Source organism: Amaranthus tricolor, chromosome 8 (assembly GCF_026212465.1).
Source record: "Amaranthus tricolor cultivar Red isolate AtriRed21 chromosome 8, ASM2621246v1, whole genome shotgun sequence".
Taxonomy (NCBI): domain Eukaryota; kingdom Viridiplantae; phylum Streptophyta; class Magnoliopsida; order Caryophyllales; family Amaranthaceae; genus Amaranthus; species Amaranthus tricolor.
In genome coordinates, this window is record NC_080054.1 from 31,661,452 (window position 1) to 31,683,433 (window position 21,982).

Below are 21,982 nucleotides of genomic sequence, written 5' to 3' on the forward strand. Positions count from 1 at the left end.
CCCAATATAATGTCATTTTTTAAAAAAAACCAAACATAGTGATCCCTAATTGATCACATATTTAAAAATCCAGTCAAAATAAGTACTTAATTTTACTAAAAACTTAATATTTTATTTACTGCATGAAAAGTTAAAAGTGAAAAATCACTACGTAAATTTAAAAAACATTTATAAAAAAACCAAAAACTCAACTTCACCTCATTAAATTTTCATAAATCAGCAAAACATTAATAAAAGCTATCATCATTGCAAATTCACCCACTTGAGTTTGAAACCTCACTTAGAGTTCAACAACGTACTCTATTTCTCTTGTATGTGTAATTCCACCTCCAGAAGGCTACTTCGCTCTCGTACAACATGTAAAAAGCATCGCATAAACACATGAGAGGTTATTGACGTAGTCTGCTAGGATAAGTTATTAGAGTATATAGCATATTTTGAAATCTCAACTATCAGCTTAAGTTTTTGGTTGAGATAGTTCCTTGACATGGTATCAAAAGCTTAAGAAGATCCACATTAAGGAACCAGCTTAATCAAAAATTTAAGCTGATGATTGATGCTCTAGAATATATTATACTCTAACACAAGCTACCCAAGTGATCGAATGAGCAGGTTGTACATTATTGCTTAAGAGGATCTGATCATAACAAGTCTAGATAGAAATAGTATGTATCCTTATACATAATCCCAATGAGTATATTCATCATAAAATAAACTTAACAAAATTAGTTTGGCACAACAACGAGAAAAAAGACGTAACAATGGCAATCACTATCATGTAGCAATTTGATCAAAAAAATTGGACAAGACCATTGCAAGTTAAGATGGAGTGTAAGTCGGTCCATTTCACACGCGTCTAACAATATTTTAATTGTTTGGGCATTTATCAATGTTGACCTTAAAGATATCAATTTTGAAAATGAATATCTTTAAGGTCAAAATTGATACCTTTAAGATTAAAATTGAAAAATGCCCAGAAAATGAAAAAAATACCCGGATTATTACACTTGCAAATTAGGCCGGTCCAAATTGACGATCTCATTATGAGACCGTCTCATCCAAGACCAGCCGTGACTATAATGTCTTTGCGCACATTTTGGCCAAGTAAGCAACGTAAGAGAAAAAAAGATGTAGCACTCAATTTGCAATTTGCTTTATGATTTCTTTCTTTGCACAGTTGTGACTTGCGAGAAAGATGATCTTTTGCGCAGGAAATCTAAGAAGACAGAGACAAATGTCTACCTATCAGAACTATCGCATCAAGCACTGCATGCGCATGCATCCTTTTTTGTTTTAACATCTTTTACCTGTCGACTTTGGTTGAGATCATAAACAATAGTGCCACATATTTTTGAGTGTTATATATCATTTTTCGTTAATTTTTATCATGCACCTTCTCTTATTTTCACTTATTTTTTATCTTATTCATACAATTCAATGTTCCCTACTATTTTCTTAGTATTTTTGTCATCGTAAACTTAAACTTTTATTTTTTTTTCGCCTACCAACAACTATAGCATGGTCGATAGCAAACTCATCAGTTATATCAAACTCATCTTAACCACCAGAACAGCCCCAAATCTATAGCATATCAGGGAAGTCTGAGTCCCAAACACAAGCTTTTTAGTAAACCTGTACATACCAACTTCAGAGGTTTTGGTCAAGATTGAAACATAGTAAAACAGGGACAAGAAAGCTTTCATTCAGTGAAACTTGACTATATTTTCAAGCTTCATTAATGTAAACATTTCGAGGTTTGACATAATAATTCTGTCCCACAATGCTTACCTCTTTTTACAATAACTGCTTTACAAAGACCCCTGACTGGAAAAAATTTGTAGAATTCATACATGTCTCCTGTTGCCTCTTTTCTTTTCCTTTTTTCCCCTTAGTGCCTACGCAATTTTTGATCAAGCACCACAGATCTTTTAAGTCACATCAAATGCTAATATTAGCTAATCAAAGCATGAAAAAAAAGATCAGAAGCTGGGGGAGACGAGGAATGACAAAGCTCGCAGAACAAATTGAACTGACCGACTCCAAGACTAAGATTTCCCACTTGGTTTAGGAAATGGATGGTACTGATGATGGTGATATGGTGACGCATGTGAACCATGTGGTATAGAGAGGCTCCTTAGACCCACTTGTCCATTTCTTTGATGGGGAGCAGTGGGTTGAACATTTCGAGCATTTGGGCTTGCCCTAACACGGTCTGCTTGCATGGTTTGGAAATAATAGGACGAACTAGCCATATCTTTCAGGTTAGGTAAAGGCTTCAAGGCATCTACAACTTCACTCATTAAAGGACGGGCTTTTGGGTCCCGGCTAAGGCAACGAGCAGCCAACTGCACAGCCTTCTGTGCGCCTTTTATAGAGAAATGGCCTTCAAGCCGAGGGTCTATCAGTCGATAAAACCTCCTTCTATCTCCAAGATGTGGCCTAGCCCATTCAACAAGATTGTGTTCTCCGTTGGGCCGATTTTTGTCCATAGATCTCCTACCTGTGATCATTTCCAGTAGAACTACTCCGAAACTGTAAACATCGCTTCTTGAAGTCAGGTGACCTGAGACAGAATAATAGAAGCTGGATTAGAACACAGTTGAATATACTCAACCTGGCATCCAATGTTGTAATATATTTTCCATATATGTAACATTTGCCCCATGTCAAAAACAAAACTTCATATTTCCCCAATGGCTGCTCGCCTAAGAAGCACCCATGATTTATTCAGCCTTGTAAAATAATATTTCTTTCTTATTAACCCTTGATAGCAAAAACCATATGCAAATTTCACATAAGAGGCTTCCATGATCTAATGAGTCATTTTACTCTAGTAGTTATAAACCCAAACCATTTTACTCTATTTTCAATTTAAATATTTACTGGGCTGATGTTGGAATTACTCATTTTCTATTTTTTAATAGTTTTTTCTGGAGCCCAAAGGGGTGCACCCGCCCGCATGTGACGGCACTACCCATTTGTAAAAAAAAATATATTCTTAGATAAGATGGATTGTGCCTCTACTTCATTACGCAAGTACTACGCGTTACGGCTGAGCTAGGATTAGGAAGCATCATCTGTTATAGCATGGTTTAATATTAAAGTCTAGTCCTTTCCAGCCCGGATATGATTGATTTATTTTTCCAGTTCAATCTTTTTATAAATTATTTTATCTACAAAGTTTAATGTTTCCTTAATTTACTGTTGTTTACTAAACAATTATAATTTTGGGTAGAATTTGGTGAGGGTTAATTTTTTGAAAAAAACTATTGAATTTTGCAAGTGTAAATTTTTTCTTATGAGAATGTTGAATTTTTCAAGGATTAGATTATTTGTGAGTAATTGCTTTAATCAAAGTTTTTGCTATAATTTACAATTACTAGGCCTCCACTGACCACTCCTCCACGCCCATGGCCCACCACCGCAGTCAGCCTCATAGACGCAATGCCACCTCCACAGCACAAGTACTAGTACCAGCCACCAACGTTTTTGTTACCAAATTTGAAAAAACTTCTTAAAAAAATCACTCGTTGGTTTCAAGATATGAAAACTTGTCAAAATACATTATAGTAAGACTGCAAAAATAACGAGACAAACACTCAAAATCAGAAAATTGAGAGTGATTTGGTGAACTTCACTTTGTGGTCCAAACGATCACTAATAGGTAGTGCCGAACCCAAAACTCATATTTAGTGATAGCACAAATTAAGTTACAGTAATAATCCAATAAAATAAATATATCAAAAAGATATATAAAAAATTATAATAATTTTGATTCATCATATAGCTTTTTGATATATTTTTTTTATTGGATTATTACTGTAACTTAATTTGTGCTATCACTAAATATGAGTTTTGGGTTCGGCACTACTTATTAGTGATCGTTTAAACCACAAAGTGAAGTTCACCAAATCACTCTCAATTTTCTGATTTTGAGTGTTTGTCTCGTTATTTTTGCAGTCTTATTTTGTTGGTTAGTCACTTAAATCGCTCATAGATAATAAATTGGGACCATGGACTAAAACTCTTTCAATTTTAGTACTTTTACGGCCCGTTTGGTACATGATATTAGAGGGCGGTAATGGTAATAAAATTAAGTAATGAAAATTTTGGTTGTTTGGATGCCTTCAATGGTAATGGATGGTAATAGAATAAGGTAATGAAATTACCAAAAAGGGCCATTTTCATTACCATCAAACAACATGGTATTAGGCGGTAATGGTAATGAAGTATTACTGTGGTAATAAAATAAGGTAATGTTGTTTCGAGCTGAAGAAAAAAATAATGAAGAAAAAAAAGGTAATATATGTAATTATCCAAAAAAATATTATTATTAAAAAGGAATCATTAGATAGAATAATTTAAATACAATAATGCTTTTAGATACAAATATATAATAATGAAACTAAGAGTCATTACCATTTTTTATTACTAACAACCAAATGCAATCAATGGAATATTATCTTCCATTACCATTCTTTAGTCATGCACACCAAACAAAAGAATCTTCATTACCAATTCTTATATCCATTCCTTCATTACTATTGCCATTACAACATTTCATTCCCATTACTTCATTACCATCAACCAAACGGGCCGTTAATACTTTAAGGATTGGATTTGGATTTATTAAGTTGTAATAGACTTGTTTGATTTGATTTGGAATGGTTTTCTTTTAGCCTTGCACCAATTTCTAAGAAATAGATGTGGCGGGTTACACTCCCATAACTAAAAAAAGTTCATTATTATTTTTTTATAGTATTTGGGAAATGGACCAAATTATGAGGGTGTTACAGAAAATAAAGGAGAGGACTAGGTGAGAATTGATCTCAGGTACAAGCATCCTCATTAATGACATTTATGTAAATATTGCTAACTTATGTTCTAATAGGTTGCAGGTAGAAATACCCCTTCAATACCCATTTGTATATCTCTCTTTTTCTTAGGAAGAACACCCATATGTATCTCTTAAATACTCATGTATTTCTATTTGCTGGTTTTCACAGTTTCCAAGCTATATTTGGTTTTCACCTAAACAAACACGCACAAGTATTTAGATATCTCAAGATTTTTATAAAAATAATGTTAAAGCAGTCAACATACAAGGTCCAAGCATATTGTCAAGTGCCTCGTGAATCCTCAAGTTTTAGACACTTTTCATTGAGGGAGAGGTACAGGGACAAAGATCCACAAAGATGCAAATCCAATATCAACCAGTGTAGAAAAAAAAAATGTCACTACAAATACAGCTAGAATATGAAAGAACATGATACACAAATCTTAAATACCGCAGAACTCAAGACTGACCTGTCATTACATACTCGGGAGCTGCATAACCATAAGTTCCCATCACTCGAGTAGATACATGAGTTTTACCTTCCTCCGGACCATCTTTGGCAAGACCAAAATCCGACAACTTTGCACTGTATTCCTGATGCAGCATCATGCTATTAAGCAACATAGACGCTTTGGGATAATAAATACAGCAAAACAGATTCAAGTTTAGAAGCATACCGCATCTAATAATATATTTGATGTCTTGAAATCACGATAAATCACTGGCTTTTCAGCTTCTTCATGAAGAAAAGAAAGACCCTTAGCAGCACCAAGGGCAATTTTCATCCTAATAGACCATGGGAGAGGTAACGATCCTAGAAATATCACCAGGGAGTCAATAACTAACAGGAGTAATGCTGTGAAAAAACAATTGCAACAACCGAAAAAGATTGCACCATCTTCTTAACAAGTAACGGAACATTAAGAGATAAAGGTCCTACACATCATCATCAAAAATCAACAAGTACATCAAGGAACTTGTTCTACATTAAACTTTGCTAATACTAAAACAATTACACATCTACATAACAGGTTGCAGAAACTCTGACATTCAATTATAACAACGCCAAAGCATAATCCCAACATATAGGGTCACCTTCACAGATCACAGAGTAATATATCGTCTCATCACCGCATTGCAAACGCAACGAAATGATTTTGAGTTTACATTGACCGCGAACGTCAATTTGCGACAGTTATTGCAAATTCATTCCAACATTATTCGCCAACTAATTCGCCTTTTGAATTCACAATTTGCTCAAAATGGCTTAAAAATAGCCCAATATCAACCATATTTGCTTTTTAAGTTGCAAGATTAGAAAATCATGTGACACGTCCACAATCATGACCAAAACCGCATTTTTGCAGCATGAACCAAAACAACTCATCGTGAGAGATGGTTTGTAACAATAATTTGAGGAGCATAAAAACAACGGCATCAATAGTAAGGATAAGATAGAATAAAACAATAGTCAATCATGTTAACAAAATCGTATGAGTTAGAATTTTGTCCATTTAATAAAACAATAATCAATCATGTTGACGAAATCAAGATGTTTATAACTTGTGATAGCAATGTATTGATGCATATATTGAGATAGATGTACGGGAATATTCAAAGGGATAGATTCAGAATGATGGCATTCTGAGGAAGGAAGAATTTGCATATATTAAGTATAAAATAAAAAGGTAGTTACATTGGTTAGGGCATGTTTAGCATCCACCGCAAGATGCAGTGATATGAAGAAAATGGGTCAACAAAGCGCTTGTAGCAATTTGTAGAAAAAAAATGGAGAAGAATGTATTTGTAGACGACCACTTGATCAGATGATCTTACACTTCCACTTGATCAATCTCCTCCAATTGGGATATAGGATTAGCATTCCTGTTGTATCAAGTTTAAAAGATTTACTATAGTTGTGAAATATTTAAAACACGTATCCTACCTCCATAAATAACTTCAATCCACTATGACTATAAATTGGCTCATCAAATTACTTGTCCGTGGAAGGGTAGACTTATTCTTGTGACAACTTGGTAACGGTTTCCATTATACTCTTGAGTTGAAAAAACTATGTGCAGCTACGTAACAAAAGCAGTGTGGAGATCTTTTGAAAGTTTTCACCATCTTAGACATATCCAAACTTTCTGAAATTATGTTTCTTTCACATTAAATAATGAGAATTCAAGATTTCTTGAATCATTGCGACAAAACATCCTTAAAAAAATTCATAATCATAATGTCCAGAAATGAGTCTTTTTTCACACTGGATTAGTTCTAGAATTACCAACTCGGAATTTTGATGATATCACGATATCCGGAGTGGCAAAATTGCAACCAGTGGCTGTCTGGTATAGGTCTTAATAAAAGAAAGGTTAATCAAGATCTTTAAATCCCTTAATGATGTCCGAATTGCTGGATTTCTAAATAGATTGCATTCAACTCCTTTTCCCCCTCATCCTAGTATGGAGGCTTTCCAAAATCCCTTTTTCCTGATTCCCTACTTTCTCCTTGAACTTGAAAACCCCCAAACTTTCAACCCTTTTGGTATCATTGACTACTCTTGACTATTACCCACAAAAGCCCTCCACCAAACCGATAGCCCCACACCACCACCAAGTACCTTCACCACCCAAAACCTCCAAACAATTTCCAACCACATCCGACCCCTATCCTCTTACTGCCACAACTACTAGTCTACTACAAAAAGGTACCTCATCTCATCTCAAAAAGAACCTCCTCACGGATCCATACCCCTTGAACACCATGAATACTAGCGAATGGAAGTCTACCCAACGAAAAACACATTTGAAAGGTGCAGATATAAGATCTACAAGAGATGGACAACAACAATGCCAAAGCTTAGCCCCCGACAATATGGGTCAACTACATGAACAAAAACAAATACAACAAATGCCAAAGCCTTAATCTCAAAAGATTATAGTGGAGTACATAAACCAATAGCAGTTGATGTACACATGAATTCTTCTTCATTCATTTCGATTTCTTAATTAAGTATTAATTATTAAGTAACAATAAATCATACCCTTATGAAAAATCCAAAATACTATCCCCATCCTTATTCTCATTCCATATCCAAAGCCTGTTAATATCTCAAAGTCAATTTGTGTTTGCCTAACGTATATTCATTTAAACTAGAGTTATTCATGGGCAAACTAATCTCCAAGCTTGACCCACCCAGCTCGGAAAAGGGCGGGTTTGGACAACAAATTTGAAAAATTATACTCGTACGCGCGGGTAGCAGCACAAAGTAATGCAAACCTGATCACCCGCTTATTTTATAAATAAACAAATTTTCTTATTTTTACTCCCTCCGATTCACACCATTAGTCCCATTTAGTTTCTACACTCTATCCATTGCAATAATTCATTACTAAATATCTCTAATTTTGCATAGTTAAAAATTATAAAAACTTAATATTAATTAAATTTACATTAAAACTAATCAAATAAGATCTCACTTGACTATTTTAACATATAAATTAAGAATAAAATACAAATTAAAAGCGATTAATGAACGGTGTCAAAAAACAAAATGGGACTATTACTCTGAATTAGAAGGAGTATTTTAAAATTATATTAGAAGATACAATACTTTAAGTGCCCAAAATCTAAGTTCATAGTCTATTTACTTTAATAGTCCAACAGTGCAGACATTCTGAGTTTTAACTTCATTGCCTTATATAATTCTCCTGCAACATCAAGTTCCTCGTCTTTGCGAATATTTCTTTATTTGGAGTGTTTTCGACAGTGCGCTGTATAATTTTTTAAATTGTAATTTAAATTTTTTTATTCGTCATGCCCATTTATTTGCAAAAGGGCAGGAAATGGCAAAAAAAATAATGTCCGCGATAGCGGCGGGCTTTTGAAAAATCGAGCTCGCAAGCAAATTTTGACATCTAAAATTTAAATCATCTAGCTTTTCCCACTTCTATCGAGTGCTTCCCTACCCCCCACTTGAGGCACATATACACTAATGATATTTAATAATTACCTTCTATCCACAAACTCCGCCTCATAATTCCAGTCTATACCACATCATAGGCTAAATACTTATCAATAATAATACCAACTATGATCCTCTTTCCATCTTATTAGATTGTCTATTTTCTCCTTTCATTGGAGCATCGTTCGATTTTCACTAGCCTAAAATGTCATTTTAATTTAAAATCCAATTCCTTTCTTTGCTCATATATCCCAAAACCTAATAATTTTCTCATTTGACTATATTTGGAAGATGGTGAAAAACACCACCACCAAAATCTTAATCTCAAAAGATTATGATCGGCTATATGAACTAATATATCAGTTCCAATGGTAGTCTACATGAATTCTTTTTCTCCATTCATTTCGATTTTCTAACCATCTCAATTTGTAAGCCTAAATTCTTCATATCTCTTTGCACTTTTGCCTTCTACCTTGGCCTCTTTTTGAGTTTCTTGAGCTTTAACTTTCTATCTTCCATATCAATTCACTAATACTCCAACTTTGCACAAGTCAAAACTATCTTAAACAATTCTCTTTCATCTTTTTCTCAATAGTTGCGACTCTTAAATCCTTTCTTATATCTTCATTTCGAATTCTATCTCTCATGAGTATGAACACTCATACATTAAATCATTTGCATTTTCGCTACTCTTATCTTCCCACTATGATCGTTTCTAAAAAGCCAACATTTTGATACATATAGTAATAATGGTAGTTGATAAATCTTGTCCTTTTAACTTTGGTAGCACGCCTCAATTACATAATATTTCAATAGCTCTCTTTGTTTGTTCCAGCCACACTTGATTTTATGGGTCACATTTTGTTGGATGTTTCCACTAACTCTGAAATATAAACCCCTGAGATTTGAAAGATAAAGAAAGAACATATTTCCAAACCCTTACAATAGTTTTAAATTGGCATATAAGGGAATGCTCCAAATCTCAAGCTTTTAAGGACAAAAATGAATATCAAAAGCTCTTCACGACGGGAAAAAGGAAACTAACAAAAAGTAGCACGGAGAAAATGGTAAGAAGATCTAACATAAGTGATTTTGCTACGGATATGGGTGTTAATGGCGAAGAAGAGAGCAAGATCACTTGGGAGTTTGGTAAAGTGTTATAGACTCATGATGCATATGACAGAGGAGGTGGTTTACTGAGTATTTTTTTTCCTTCAATTGGGAACCAAACACAAAATTGACATTATTTCCTTTCATTACCATTTTCACCTTCTTTTTCCTTTCTCTTCTTCAAGCCATATGGCCTCTTACATGAATATTAAGAATTCTTGCAACATCAAATAAGAATTCATTGGTGTCTTAATATGCTAGACTAAACTATTAGTTAGTGCTTTCATGAATCAAAAAACACATGCAACCAACATTTTCTTTTCAATCTAGATATCCCCGCATAGTTATCCTATTATCCATAAAAACTATCAAAGAGTTATCCCAAATATATGAGAACACATTAAGACAATTAACACATATTACAAGCCTAGTATAACAAATTTAAGGTCCGCTTGAATGGCCCAATAATCAACCAAATGTGGTAAAGGGAAAACCAAGATCCAATAGTGATAGGTTGTTGTGATCTTAGTATTTTACCCTCTTATAAAGGTACTCCTAGTTTTAAATTCAAATTGTTTTCTTTTTCTTCCTCATGTTTTTGTGCACTCTACACCATTCAGTTTGGGCACACAACATAAGGAATGATGAGGGAGAAAAAAATAACAAAATGTCCATGTTGGTAGGTGCAGTGAGTACATGGGATAAAGTTATCTATTATTCTATTATACCTTAAAATGTGTCTATTGAAATAAATGGAACACTTGAAACCTTCCAGAAAGGGAAAATAACCCACTTAAAAAAATATACGTACATTGATCAACAAATAAATTACACACAAGAAATTTGTAATTGAGAGATTCACTATCCCTACTTTCCATTAAGAATTTATGATCAACCAAATCAAGATTGTATTTGTCAAAATATCCACTCTAGTTTCATCATCAAGACTATACTAGAAAGTAGAAACAATTGCCAAGTTATCCAAAAGACTAAGTGTACCCTTCTGTGCGATAATGTGGCAAATGTTGAAGTTGGGCTTGTAGAATTTGAAAGGTCGAGTGAAAAAACCATACCTAATACTTTATTTCAATAAAGCTCATGCTTAAAAAAATGGTCAATAAAGCTTTAGAATTTAAGCTTAAGGGAAAAATGGGGCAAAGACAAGAAAAAGACTACAAACCTATTGTTTTATATTTACCTCTTTACATCTCAATAGATTAAGACTAATCCACCATCATTTCAAAAAGGACAAAAAAGTAGAGAATTGAGACATGAACCATAGAAGTAACAACTAAGGTGTAATCACTGTTTCTAGTGTTTTACCTTATATGTAAGAGCTTAGCACAATTTCACTTAGCTAAAAAAAAAAATGGACTCGTCCTTGTAGTAATTAGTAAAGTGTTCAAAGACAATAGATGCAAACATGCTTCTAGTCAATAGATAAAAGAAAGGTATTAATGGCTCTATACACATAGACTCACAATCACAGAATCTAAAGTTAAAACTTCCCCAAGACAAGCAATAAAAAAGCCTTAACTTCCAATATAAGATTCTATTATTGGTTACCATCTGAGAAGAGGCGGCTTGTTTGAACATGTGGTAACATTGGCTTTTAATGAGATGTTTATTAGAGAAAAAAGTAAGGCAAAAAGTCAAAGGTCAATGGAAAAACTACTAGGAGCATCCTTTTAATTTTGGCTTGAAAGTTATTTTCCAAAAAAATTTTTTACTAATCAAAAAAGTTGACCAAAAAATCACTCACAAAACACACTTGAAGTTCAATTAACATGTCCAGGGAGTTCATGAAGCTCATTATAATGATTTAATTTATATTATACCTAGTAAGCTAAGTGAAAAAGGCTGAATCCATCTTAAGGGTCCTAGGAAAAAAGACAGCATCGCATATTCGCATTACTTGTGCCTAATAACCGGCAGAAAAACGAAAACAGATGCCTAATAAATGATCATTAAATTAGTGAGCCATATTGAGCTATAACATTCTGAACCTGGAAGGATGAATGATTTATTTGGAATAACTTTTACAAAAACCAGTGGATAGTGATCCACCATAAAAAATCATCAAACGGTTGCAGAAAATATTCAAAGGCGACGTCAACCAAAAGGCATTAGAAAACAAGAATTATGGAAATTCATCCTTAGTTAGCTTCCATTGCCCATTCAATGAAAGCAAAACCCCCTATTATGCAACGTGACGGTTGTATATTGCATCGAAGTTAGACTTTAATGAATTAGTTTCATTGACAACTAGAGTCAAATGAATTAACTTTGACACATGCTTATTCAAAGAAAGCTAGTCACACAACAAACAACGCTAAATTGACAGAAAACATATGTCATAACAATAGTGAACATGATATAAGTAGAGAAAAAAATAATTTTAGTCATAACAAGAGTGAACATAAGCATTACAGACACGTGTATATGTCTATGGGTGTGTGCATTAAAGCTAGAAAAAGAGAGATCATTGAATGTTGAATGAGTTTCGTAGTGTTTGATCACAGATGACAAGGAAGGGAGGAGTTGAAAAGGATATGAAGAACATAAATCTACGAGTTGAGATGGCAGATAATCGAAAAGATGGAGAAGGAGAATTTATGTGGATGGCCATTGGGATTAATTAATGGTTCATGTAGTCAAACGCAACCTTTTGGAATTGAGGCTTTGACATTGTTATTGTTATATTTATGTCACTATTAACTAAGTAATACTACTTCAAGCTAATCAATGAAAATAACATGAAACTATACAAACACTTAAATGTTCAAAATAATTGTGAGATTTGAATAGAAAGTAGCTACATACTCCTAAACAAATGATTCTCCAAGCTTCCTCGGGGCATAAATTCATAAACTAAAAGCCTTTGATCATCTTCAATACAGTAGCCAATGAGTTTCACCAAATTTGGATGAATAAGATCACCCAAATAATTCACCTCAGCCTAAGAAAAATAACAGCAGAAGCAAATATAAGGAAAATCCAGGCAAGATGCTGAATAAGAAGATAATAGATAATAATGAAGAAAAACTAAAAAAAATGACAGCATAACAAACCAGCCATTCTTTATGACCCTGAAGTCCATCATGGTTAAGCGTTTTAACTGCAACAGTAAGACCTGTACCAGGTTTCACCGGAGCAGTACCATTTTCTTCAATCCATCCCTTAAATACACACCCAAAGCCACCCTCACCAAGCAGACTCTCAGGTCTGAAGTTTCTAGTAGCTAACTTCAAATCATTAAATGTGAATTTACGAAGTCGAGAAGAAACTTTGAGTTCTTCTTCTAGCTTGGATGTTGATGTGCTGCTTTCAGCATTACTTGTTGTGGATGAGACAACTGCAGTAACCGGTTGATCTCTGCTTGCATCATTTGTTGATTTGCTTTCAACTGAAACACATTCACTACAATATTTAAGAACTAATCAAACGGATCATAAAATAATTGAACACACTCTCCATTTTGAAAAGAATCAAAAACCTTTACTCATTATTTGTAGAATTGTTTCTTTAAATATGCTAAATCACTTAACCAGACTAGCAAGAGTACAAATTTGGCAATTGGCACTATGAAATAAACATTATATTAGAGAGGGGTTTGTCGGTTCTCTATCTCAAAAGTTTCATACGAAAAACAAGATCAAAGGTCACAAAGCATACCAATTGTTTATGTGAGAAGTTGACATCTCTTGCATATTCAAAAGACACAATTCCACAAAACACATGTCAGTTTCAAACATCAAAGACTAGTGCTATCGCTTCACCATTGTTGTGCCACATCTCACACATTTGGACTTAACCAACTTCAAGTAGCTTCTAAATAGTAATAAAAATATGTTTATGAACACTATCCCCTCAACTATAAACATGTATATGTAGGGAAAGCATTACTTATTACAATGACCCACATTCTTATTTAACATCCAACCAAGTACTATTTGAATTTTTGGCAATCTCTTCTATATATTATCAATTAGAAACCTAAAATATATAAAACCATAGTTTTGAATGGAACAAGGTGTCATATTATAATTGCATAAAGCATTTATTATCATTATGCTAAGCCACTAATATAACGTATAATGAGACAAGGGCAGCTAAACTCATTTCACAAGCATTTTGTCTAATGTTCTATATCTAATTGTTATCACATTGTCTTCAAAAGAGCTTAGAAAAGGTTAAAGAGCCCAAAAGGAGAGGAAAAAATGAAGAATACCGAATCTTGAAGAGGAAATATGAAAGAAGAAAAAAAGAGAAATTTTAAAAGAAAACGAAGAAAAAAGGTAGACAGAAATCAAAGAGCAAAACTGAAAGAGAAAATACCACTAGAAACATAACGTTGAAGAAGCAATAGGAAAGAAGAAAAAAAGAAAGAGAAGAAAGGTTAAGTGTTTCAAGCAAATCCTATAACGGGAGATCGAAGAAGAGAAAAGATAAATTGAAAGAAGATTGAAGATCGCATGGGAAAAAAAGTCCGTTAAGTTTTAGGGTTTAAAGCAAATCCTTTTTTTCCCTTTCTCTTTCTCTGTTCCAAAACCGAAGTAAAATCTTTTTTTGCTTTTCTCTCTTTGACAACAACATGACTCCTTTTTTTGTCTAATTTAATACAACACATTTATAAAATAAAATTTTCTTCCCAAAAAACAAAAGCACAAGGCGCAAAAAGCGCACATATGCGCAAGCCTTCGCCCTGTTAAGTTGATGTAACAGACTTGGCAAAGAACAAAGATAAAGATACTGAGATCAGACAGTATTGAATGTGTTGTCAAGTTCGAGTCTGCCTCTTAACTCCAAATTATACGATTCCAATTCCAAAAGCTACTCCAACCTTACAAGGCTGGCTGTTTATATAGCCTAAGCCCAACCTTCTTTCTCTTTTCCTTTCTTATTTCTTGTTGTTTTTTCTTCCATTCCCTTTTTCTCTTTACCTTTATTTTGTCTCCCATTCTTTGTCTTTTCCTTTTCTTTTTCCTCTCCACTGAAAATCCTTTATGACTAAAATCATGTTTCGCCAGTTCTGCCGCATCAACATGTTTATCACAAACTTCACAATTATTTTCCCTTTTTTCATATATCTCATTCATAGTTTTTGATTTGAATGAGTGGATGATATTTCTTTGGACAACCCTTTTTGACATATCTACCAAAACCCCTTAAAAACACCTCAATATCAACTTCCTGAATATTTACTGGACTTATGCCATCTCCGGCAAGTTTTCGATCACCGGAATGGTAACGCTCTGATACCATTTGTAACAAACTGACAAAAAACAGTGACAAAGATACCAAGATCAGATAGTATTGAATGTGTTGGGCAAGTACGAGTTGGCCTCTTAACTCCAAATAATATTATTCAAATTCCAAAAGTTGCCGCAACATTACAAATACTAAAGAAATAACAGTTGTCCTACCTAACATAACAAAATACAGGTTAAGCCTAACTAAGTATAAAATACACAGCTTAAGCCTACTAATTGAAAAACATCTATGATGCCCTTTGACCCAGTGTATCACATTTGGTACTAAAAAAGCAATTTTCTAGCATCTTATATGGGACATGTCGCACATCCAAGGCGCACCTTTTAAAACCAAGTATAAAAGGATATCGGAACGTGGTAACCCTGAGGTATTGGGTTTTCCACGTGGTAACCAAAGTTCTTTTAAAATCCATGCGGTAACCTTCAAGTCTACCCAGTTAAACCTCCGTGACCTTTTTACTCAAAAATTGTTTGGAAACCCTCTATTAGTAACGGTTTCTATATTTTTGAGATTGAAACATCGAAAATCATCTTGAGGATCATATTTCCCCTACTTTTCTAACCCTAATTCCCCAATTTCTCTAATTTCCTAACCCTAATTCCCCAATTTCTCGAAGTGTGACAAGTTTCCCAAACTCCTCTAAATTAAAGTTACTCAACTTTATTGCTTGTCAAACCAAACAAAAATCTTGGGTAAACCAAACAAAATTGACCTAGAAAAACTTTCAAAATACATCCACAATAGTTGAATGCTTGAAATTTGTTGTCAAACTTTGAAAAATTGGGGAATTAAGATTAGGGAATTATGGGTTGGGAAATTAAAGAAATTGGGGAATTAGGGTTAGAAAATTAGGGGAATTGTGATCTTTGGGATGATTTTCGATGTTTGAATCTCAGAAATATAGCAACCCTTACTAATAGATGGTTTCCTAACGTTTTTTGGGTAAAAAGGTCACGGGCGTTTAATTGGGTAAACCTTAGAGTTGTCGCCTGGATTTTAAAAAAAGTTTAGTTACCACGTGAAAAACCCAATACTTCAGGGTTACCATGTGGAATTTTCGAAGGATATCTAAACCAATAAGAAAAGTTGTGGCCATTCATCTGCCATGCTATTTTTCGTTAGAAGTTGATTGTGTATGGGACAAACATATTAAACATCAATTACAAGGAACAGATCCTAAATGGAGGGAAATGGAGAGATTGCATTTCCTCACTTGGACAACAATTAGGGAGAGGGAAATGCAGGGAAGGAAACTCCTTCATGTTATAAACAAAAAAATCTGTCCAAAAGAAAAATACAACATTCTCCCTTCCATAGTTATCAGAATCCCAATTCTGATATACGATCTTACGATCAAAAAATGGGCAAGATCCGGATAGTAGGTAGGATCTTAATGTAGTAGAATCGTGCGATCCTACTTAGCTCAAAAATTTAGGTGATAGGATCATAATGCGATCCTACGATCCTATGATTTTACGATCCGATCCTACATGGGTAGTTTTAATCGTAAAATATTTTCAATTATACAGATTTCACTTACGTATAAATATATAATTAAAATAATTATATTGATACCTTTATAAAATTCGAGTTTTTCTTAATTTGCAGTTTAAAAATAATTATTAAAAGTATTTTTTGTTCAAAACTTAATAGATGAAGTCAAACAAGTTTTTACTTACATCTTAATACTTAAAAAGAGAACAAATATGCTATGACCTGATATTTGGAGATAATGAGTTTACGAAGGAGTAATTAGGTAATTACAATATTAGGAGTAACTTGGGGAATAAGTTAGTTCTAATTGGTAGTTTTCTTATAAATAAGGGGAATTAGAGGCTCATTAGCATGAGGAATATTGTTAAACACTTGATGGATGGGTTTTACTCATTTTAGGAGATCTCAAGCTTCTCAAATTGCTTGATCTATCTTTCGTTACTTTGTAATCGTTCTTTAATCAGTAATTTGATAGTATAATTTCTCTACTGTCATTTTATCATTTTAATTACTGTTTTAGTCCAAATTACCAGTTCATAGCAAAATATAAATGTTAATCAGTAATTCAAAGCACATTGATGCATATTTGTAGGATCACACGATCCTACGATCCGATTCTACCGATTTCAATCCTAACCCCTCAACGATCCTAAGTAGAATCTCAATCCTAATAACCTTGCTCCCCTGGCCTCCCTTCATTGTTATTTTTATAACCAAATGTAACATTGAATGATCGATAGCGAGGAGTGTTCTCACAATGCACATATATCCATTGGAATTTGGATATAAAAGCTTATCTATTTCTCCTACATGAATGCATTATATACCCTACTCTATGATCCTTCAATTAGAGTAAATCGAAATTTCTTTCTAATAAGGATTAATATTACAAATTTATGTTACTCCAACTTTTCGTCTTTTCTTGCATACACGTGTCCGGTACTCAACATTCCAAAAAGAGTGTGGAATCCCAACCCAATACTTCTATTGTCAACCTCGCATTACAATCATTTTGAGAACATACTTTAAAAGAGAAAAAAGTGCAAAATGCAAAGAAGAAAACATGATATGATCTCAATATCTCATAAAAGGGCTTGAGATTAAAATTTTGACTACAAATACAAATAAGCAGTTAAATGTGTGCGCAATTGTTGTAGTCGTGAAAAATGTCTTCTGAATCAGGCCTATGGAGGGAAAGGAAGATGAGGGAAGTGAAAGGATTGCATTTCCATCATTTGGATATTAATGAGGAAGGTAGGAAAACGAAAGAAAGACTTTTCACATTTTAAACAAAACAAACTCTTCCAACATTAGAAATATTTGAAAGGAAGACACACTATTCTCCCCTCCCCTCCTCTCCCCTTCCCTTCCCTCCCCTTCTCTAACCTTCCGTATCAAAAAGATTTTGCCAAACATAGTATAAATGCCATGTGCCCACGCTCATGCCCAATTTTAGGACAGCGTCTCAAATCTCAATGTCTTGAACTTTTAGTTTAGTACGTATACCACTTGGATTGTACACTACTAAAACAATCATTCATATTTTATGACCAAAATTACTCTTAACAGTTCTAAAACGAGGTTTCGTCATGAATTGAAGAGAGCATTTCATAGTGTATAATCCACTCACTAAAATCTTGATATTCAATTTACAAACTTTCCAAGGCACTGAATGCAATCATTCATATTTGTTTGAAACATTTGGTTTTGTGGTATTTTGGCCTCAGGGAGTTGAATACTTGAATGTGGGTTGTAGGACGGTAAGTAAAAGGGTGGACGTGTTGGTGAGGGCAGATTTTAAATTGGGGTTGGTTGTTAGGTTGTTTAGTCTCTGGTCTTGGTTTGTTGGGTTTTGGTGGTTGCGTTTCTTGTTGAATAAATTCTTGGACGGTTTTGATGCTAGTAAGGGGTAATGATTGGTTGCTGAGGTGGGAGGATATGGCTTCACTATTGACAGTAGTTCATCTTCTATCCCTTCACTAAAGATGAGAAGAAAATCTTCATGTCCTATTTCCTTGCATTCATGTCTAGAATATCCCTTTTCAACGAGATCTTCCTCACACCATTTACATAAACCTCTTCTCCATTTTTCACACATTTCTTGAACAGATTGGGACTTAAATGAGTTAAAAATCTTGTTTATCAACGTAGGAACAATGTTGCAAAGTTTCTCAAGAAAATCATCTACGCATTCTATTCTTGAGTGTCCGTGGGGTCGTTTGAACAAACAACTCTGATACCACAGTGAATCTTGACGGATTAGTAGAATTAGAACACTAAGCAAAATTCTTGAGTAAATTGAATGTTAACAAAAATAAAGTATTTATTGAAGATAAAAACAACTACAATCGTAAGTATTTCAAGCATACTCCAAGCTCCCAATGTGTAAAATACAATTTGCAATTTCCAAAAGCATGAATAAAACTCCCTTCCCCTTGAGCTTATATAGAACTCAAATCCTATTAATACGCTAACCATGGTGCAAAAACTCGCCCGAGTTGACTCGAAACGGACGAGTTGGAACGATTTTGCAGTTTACCGTTCCGAAATCTCGCGATCTGTAACTATCTGAGAAAAAACGACGCATCAACTCGCTTATTAGACGATATAGCCGTTGTGTACCGGATTTATCGCTTGTCACAGCCGAGATTTGCATTTGCTTAGGCAAATCATGTCAGAAGCAACATCTCTACCCCAAAATACCAAAAAAAAAAAAGAAAAAAGACTAAAAAAGCACTTACTAATGCGATTGAGTAACCAAAGTACAAACTACCATTGAAGTTTGAGGATGAAGCCATGAAAGCGTGAAGCCATGAAAGGACTATTGGGTACTTGGGGAAGATGAGAAAAAGAAGGAGAAGGGCACACTAATTTCAGATTTTACTTTTAATTTATTAATATTGATATAGATATAGATGTAAAGTCTATCCCTTGAAATGACGGTGAGGTGACTTCACATGGCAATAAAACACTCATTAATACTTTTTTAATTTAAAGTTCCTTATTAATTAATAATATTAAGTACTCCTCAATATTTTTTTTACTTATCAATACTACTTTAGGTACTAACTGTATACTACCTTCTTTTTTGTTAATTTCTTAACTTATTTTATTTTTTTTATTATTATGAATACTTTATATTTATAAAATTAAATTGTTTTTAAAATAAGTACATATTGAAAACTTGTGCAACTATAAAGTACATTTAATATTATAAAATAAACAAATCACTAAAAATTAAAATATAAAGTCAATTTGTAAAAAAAATTCCAACATATTGCAATCGCGACCCGTTCTGGCTGCGATAACAAAATTTTTTCCGTTCCTGCGATCCGCAATCGTGACCATAATCGCGACCGCAACTACGTTTTAACACCATGACACTAACTTAGTTTGTTATAACAAACTCTTATAGAATTAGTTAATTGCCCTCTTGAAAAAGTCTAATGTAAGTGTGTGGTAAGGGAGGCCATGTACCGTGCATAAAAAACTACTTTCATGTTTTAAACAAAACAAATCCTTCCAACATTGAAAATATTTGAAAGGAATATACATCATTCTCCCTGCCCCCTCCCCCTCCCTTCCCTATCAAAAAGTTATCCAAACATAGTGTAAATGCCATGTGCCCACACTCATGTCCAATTTTAAGATAGTGTCTCAATGTCTTAAGCTTTTAGTATTATTACGTACACAACTGGGATTGTGTACATACCTAAGTCCCAACACTCATACCTGTGTCTAAGAAACAAAATATGATTTCTAGAGAGCACAAATGGTGATACATTGTTTAAACAATCATTCATATTTTATGAACAGACTACTGTGACGAACACATGAGGTTTACTCACATATTGAAAAGAGAACTTCATAATGTATAATCCACTCACTTAAATTTTGATATTCAACTTTCAAACTTCCCAAGGCACTAAATGCAATGCCCGTGTCATATACAATGCAGTGAATTTACTTGGTAGCTTCAATATGGTATAAGAATATCTTTTATGATTGTCTGCCCACAACTAACTACCACCACCAAAAATCCACCCATCCAATACCTCACCAAAAATAATAAGCAGAAAATAGAAAAAATTCAACACATGAAAGAGAACATGAAGAATTCACATCTTCCAAACGACTATACATGCAACAAATAAGTGAACCATGACAGGTTACTGGGAGAAAGAAGAGAAGCTGTAACATAATGGTCAGATGGGCACAAAATTATTACAGGAACATATATTAATTTATAAAAAAAAAAAAAAAAAAAAGGTTACCATAGTTGGCAGTACTAGCTCCACTGACAGAAGAATCAACTTTAGATCTTGAAGTAATGCAGCTACCTATAAACCGCAGCTTAATCCAACACCCAGTGTCCTCAGCAGAATCATCTTCTTCTTTCTTCCTTCTACCCCCTTTTGATTTTTCCATGTCCCAAAACCCCTAAATTTCTAATATCATCAAAATCCCTAAAATCCGCAAAATCCAGTGGTGGATCTAGAATAAAAGAGTGATGTCAATAATTTAAAATAAATTAATCACTATTGTTAATCCTAATTTCAGCATCAAATTCAAAGACCCAATTATTGCCAACAAATTTACCCAATTAAAAAAACCCAAAATTAACCCTCTAATTGTGTAATTGCAAATAAAAAATTAATATGTTTGATTAAAGCATCATTCCAACCTTAGAAATAAATTACTACAAATTAATTTAATATCAAATGACAATAAATTACAAATAAAAAAATTACCTTAAAGAAGAAGAGAAAAGATGGAGATTGGAGAGAAGAACAGAAAGACCGCCGGTGGCTGGTGGCTGTTGGATGGTGCGGCCGTACGGCAGTCGCCAGTGCAGCAATAGACGGTGGTGCCGACAAGAGACAACAGCAGTAGGTTTCAGGTTTCGGGATTGGAATGAATATGAGATGTCGACTGCTGATGAGGGTTTCTTTGGGAATTGGGGGTATTATTGAGTGGGTAAAATCGAAAAATTTTTTTAAAAAAAATATAAATTAAATTTATAGGAAACGCATATTATATGGCATAGGCTTCGAACCCTGGTCTAATCTGTGGAAGACCAAAGCATCGACCAACTCAACTAGCATAAATATATATAATTTTAATTTATTTTTAACACATAAATTTATATATATAATTTTATTTTGTTTTAATTTAAATGAAGTGATGTCAAAGTGATTTTATAGTAAAATCAAATCCTTTTTTAATTAAGTCTCAGGGATTTTCATTACTTTCAATTTACTCTAATCACTCTAATTTTAATATTGTATATGGCTATGATA

General features: G+C 33.7%; 1 protein-coding gene across 1 annotated transcript; it reads right to left on the reverse strand.

Annotated features, from left to right (window-relative positions):
- Positions 1 to 1,212: 1,212 nt before the first annotated feature.
- Positions 1,213 to 21,652, reverse strand: LOC130820452 (serine/threonine-protein kinase PBL34-like). Its single transcript, XM_057685833.1, has 7 exons — positions 21,434 to 21,652; positions 20,957 to 21,176; positions 12,986 to 13,320; positions 12,738 to 12,873; positions 5,515 to 5,651; positions 5,308 to 5,431; positions 1,213 to 2,563 (listed from the first exon to the last, which is right to left on the reverse strand). Exons 2-7 carry the CDS (start codon positions 21,108 to 21,110, stop codon positions 2,046 to 2,048), a joined length of 1,404 nt encoding a protein of 467 aa, XP_057541816.1. The 5' UTR covers positions 21,111 to 21,176; positions 21,434 to 21,652; the 3' UTR covers positions 1,213 to 2,045.
- Positions 21,653 to 21,982: the final 330 nt, after the last annotated feature.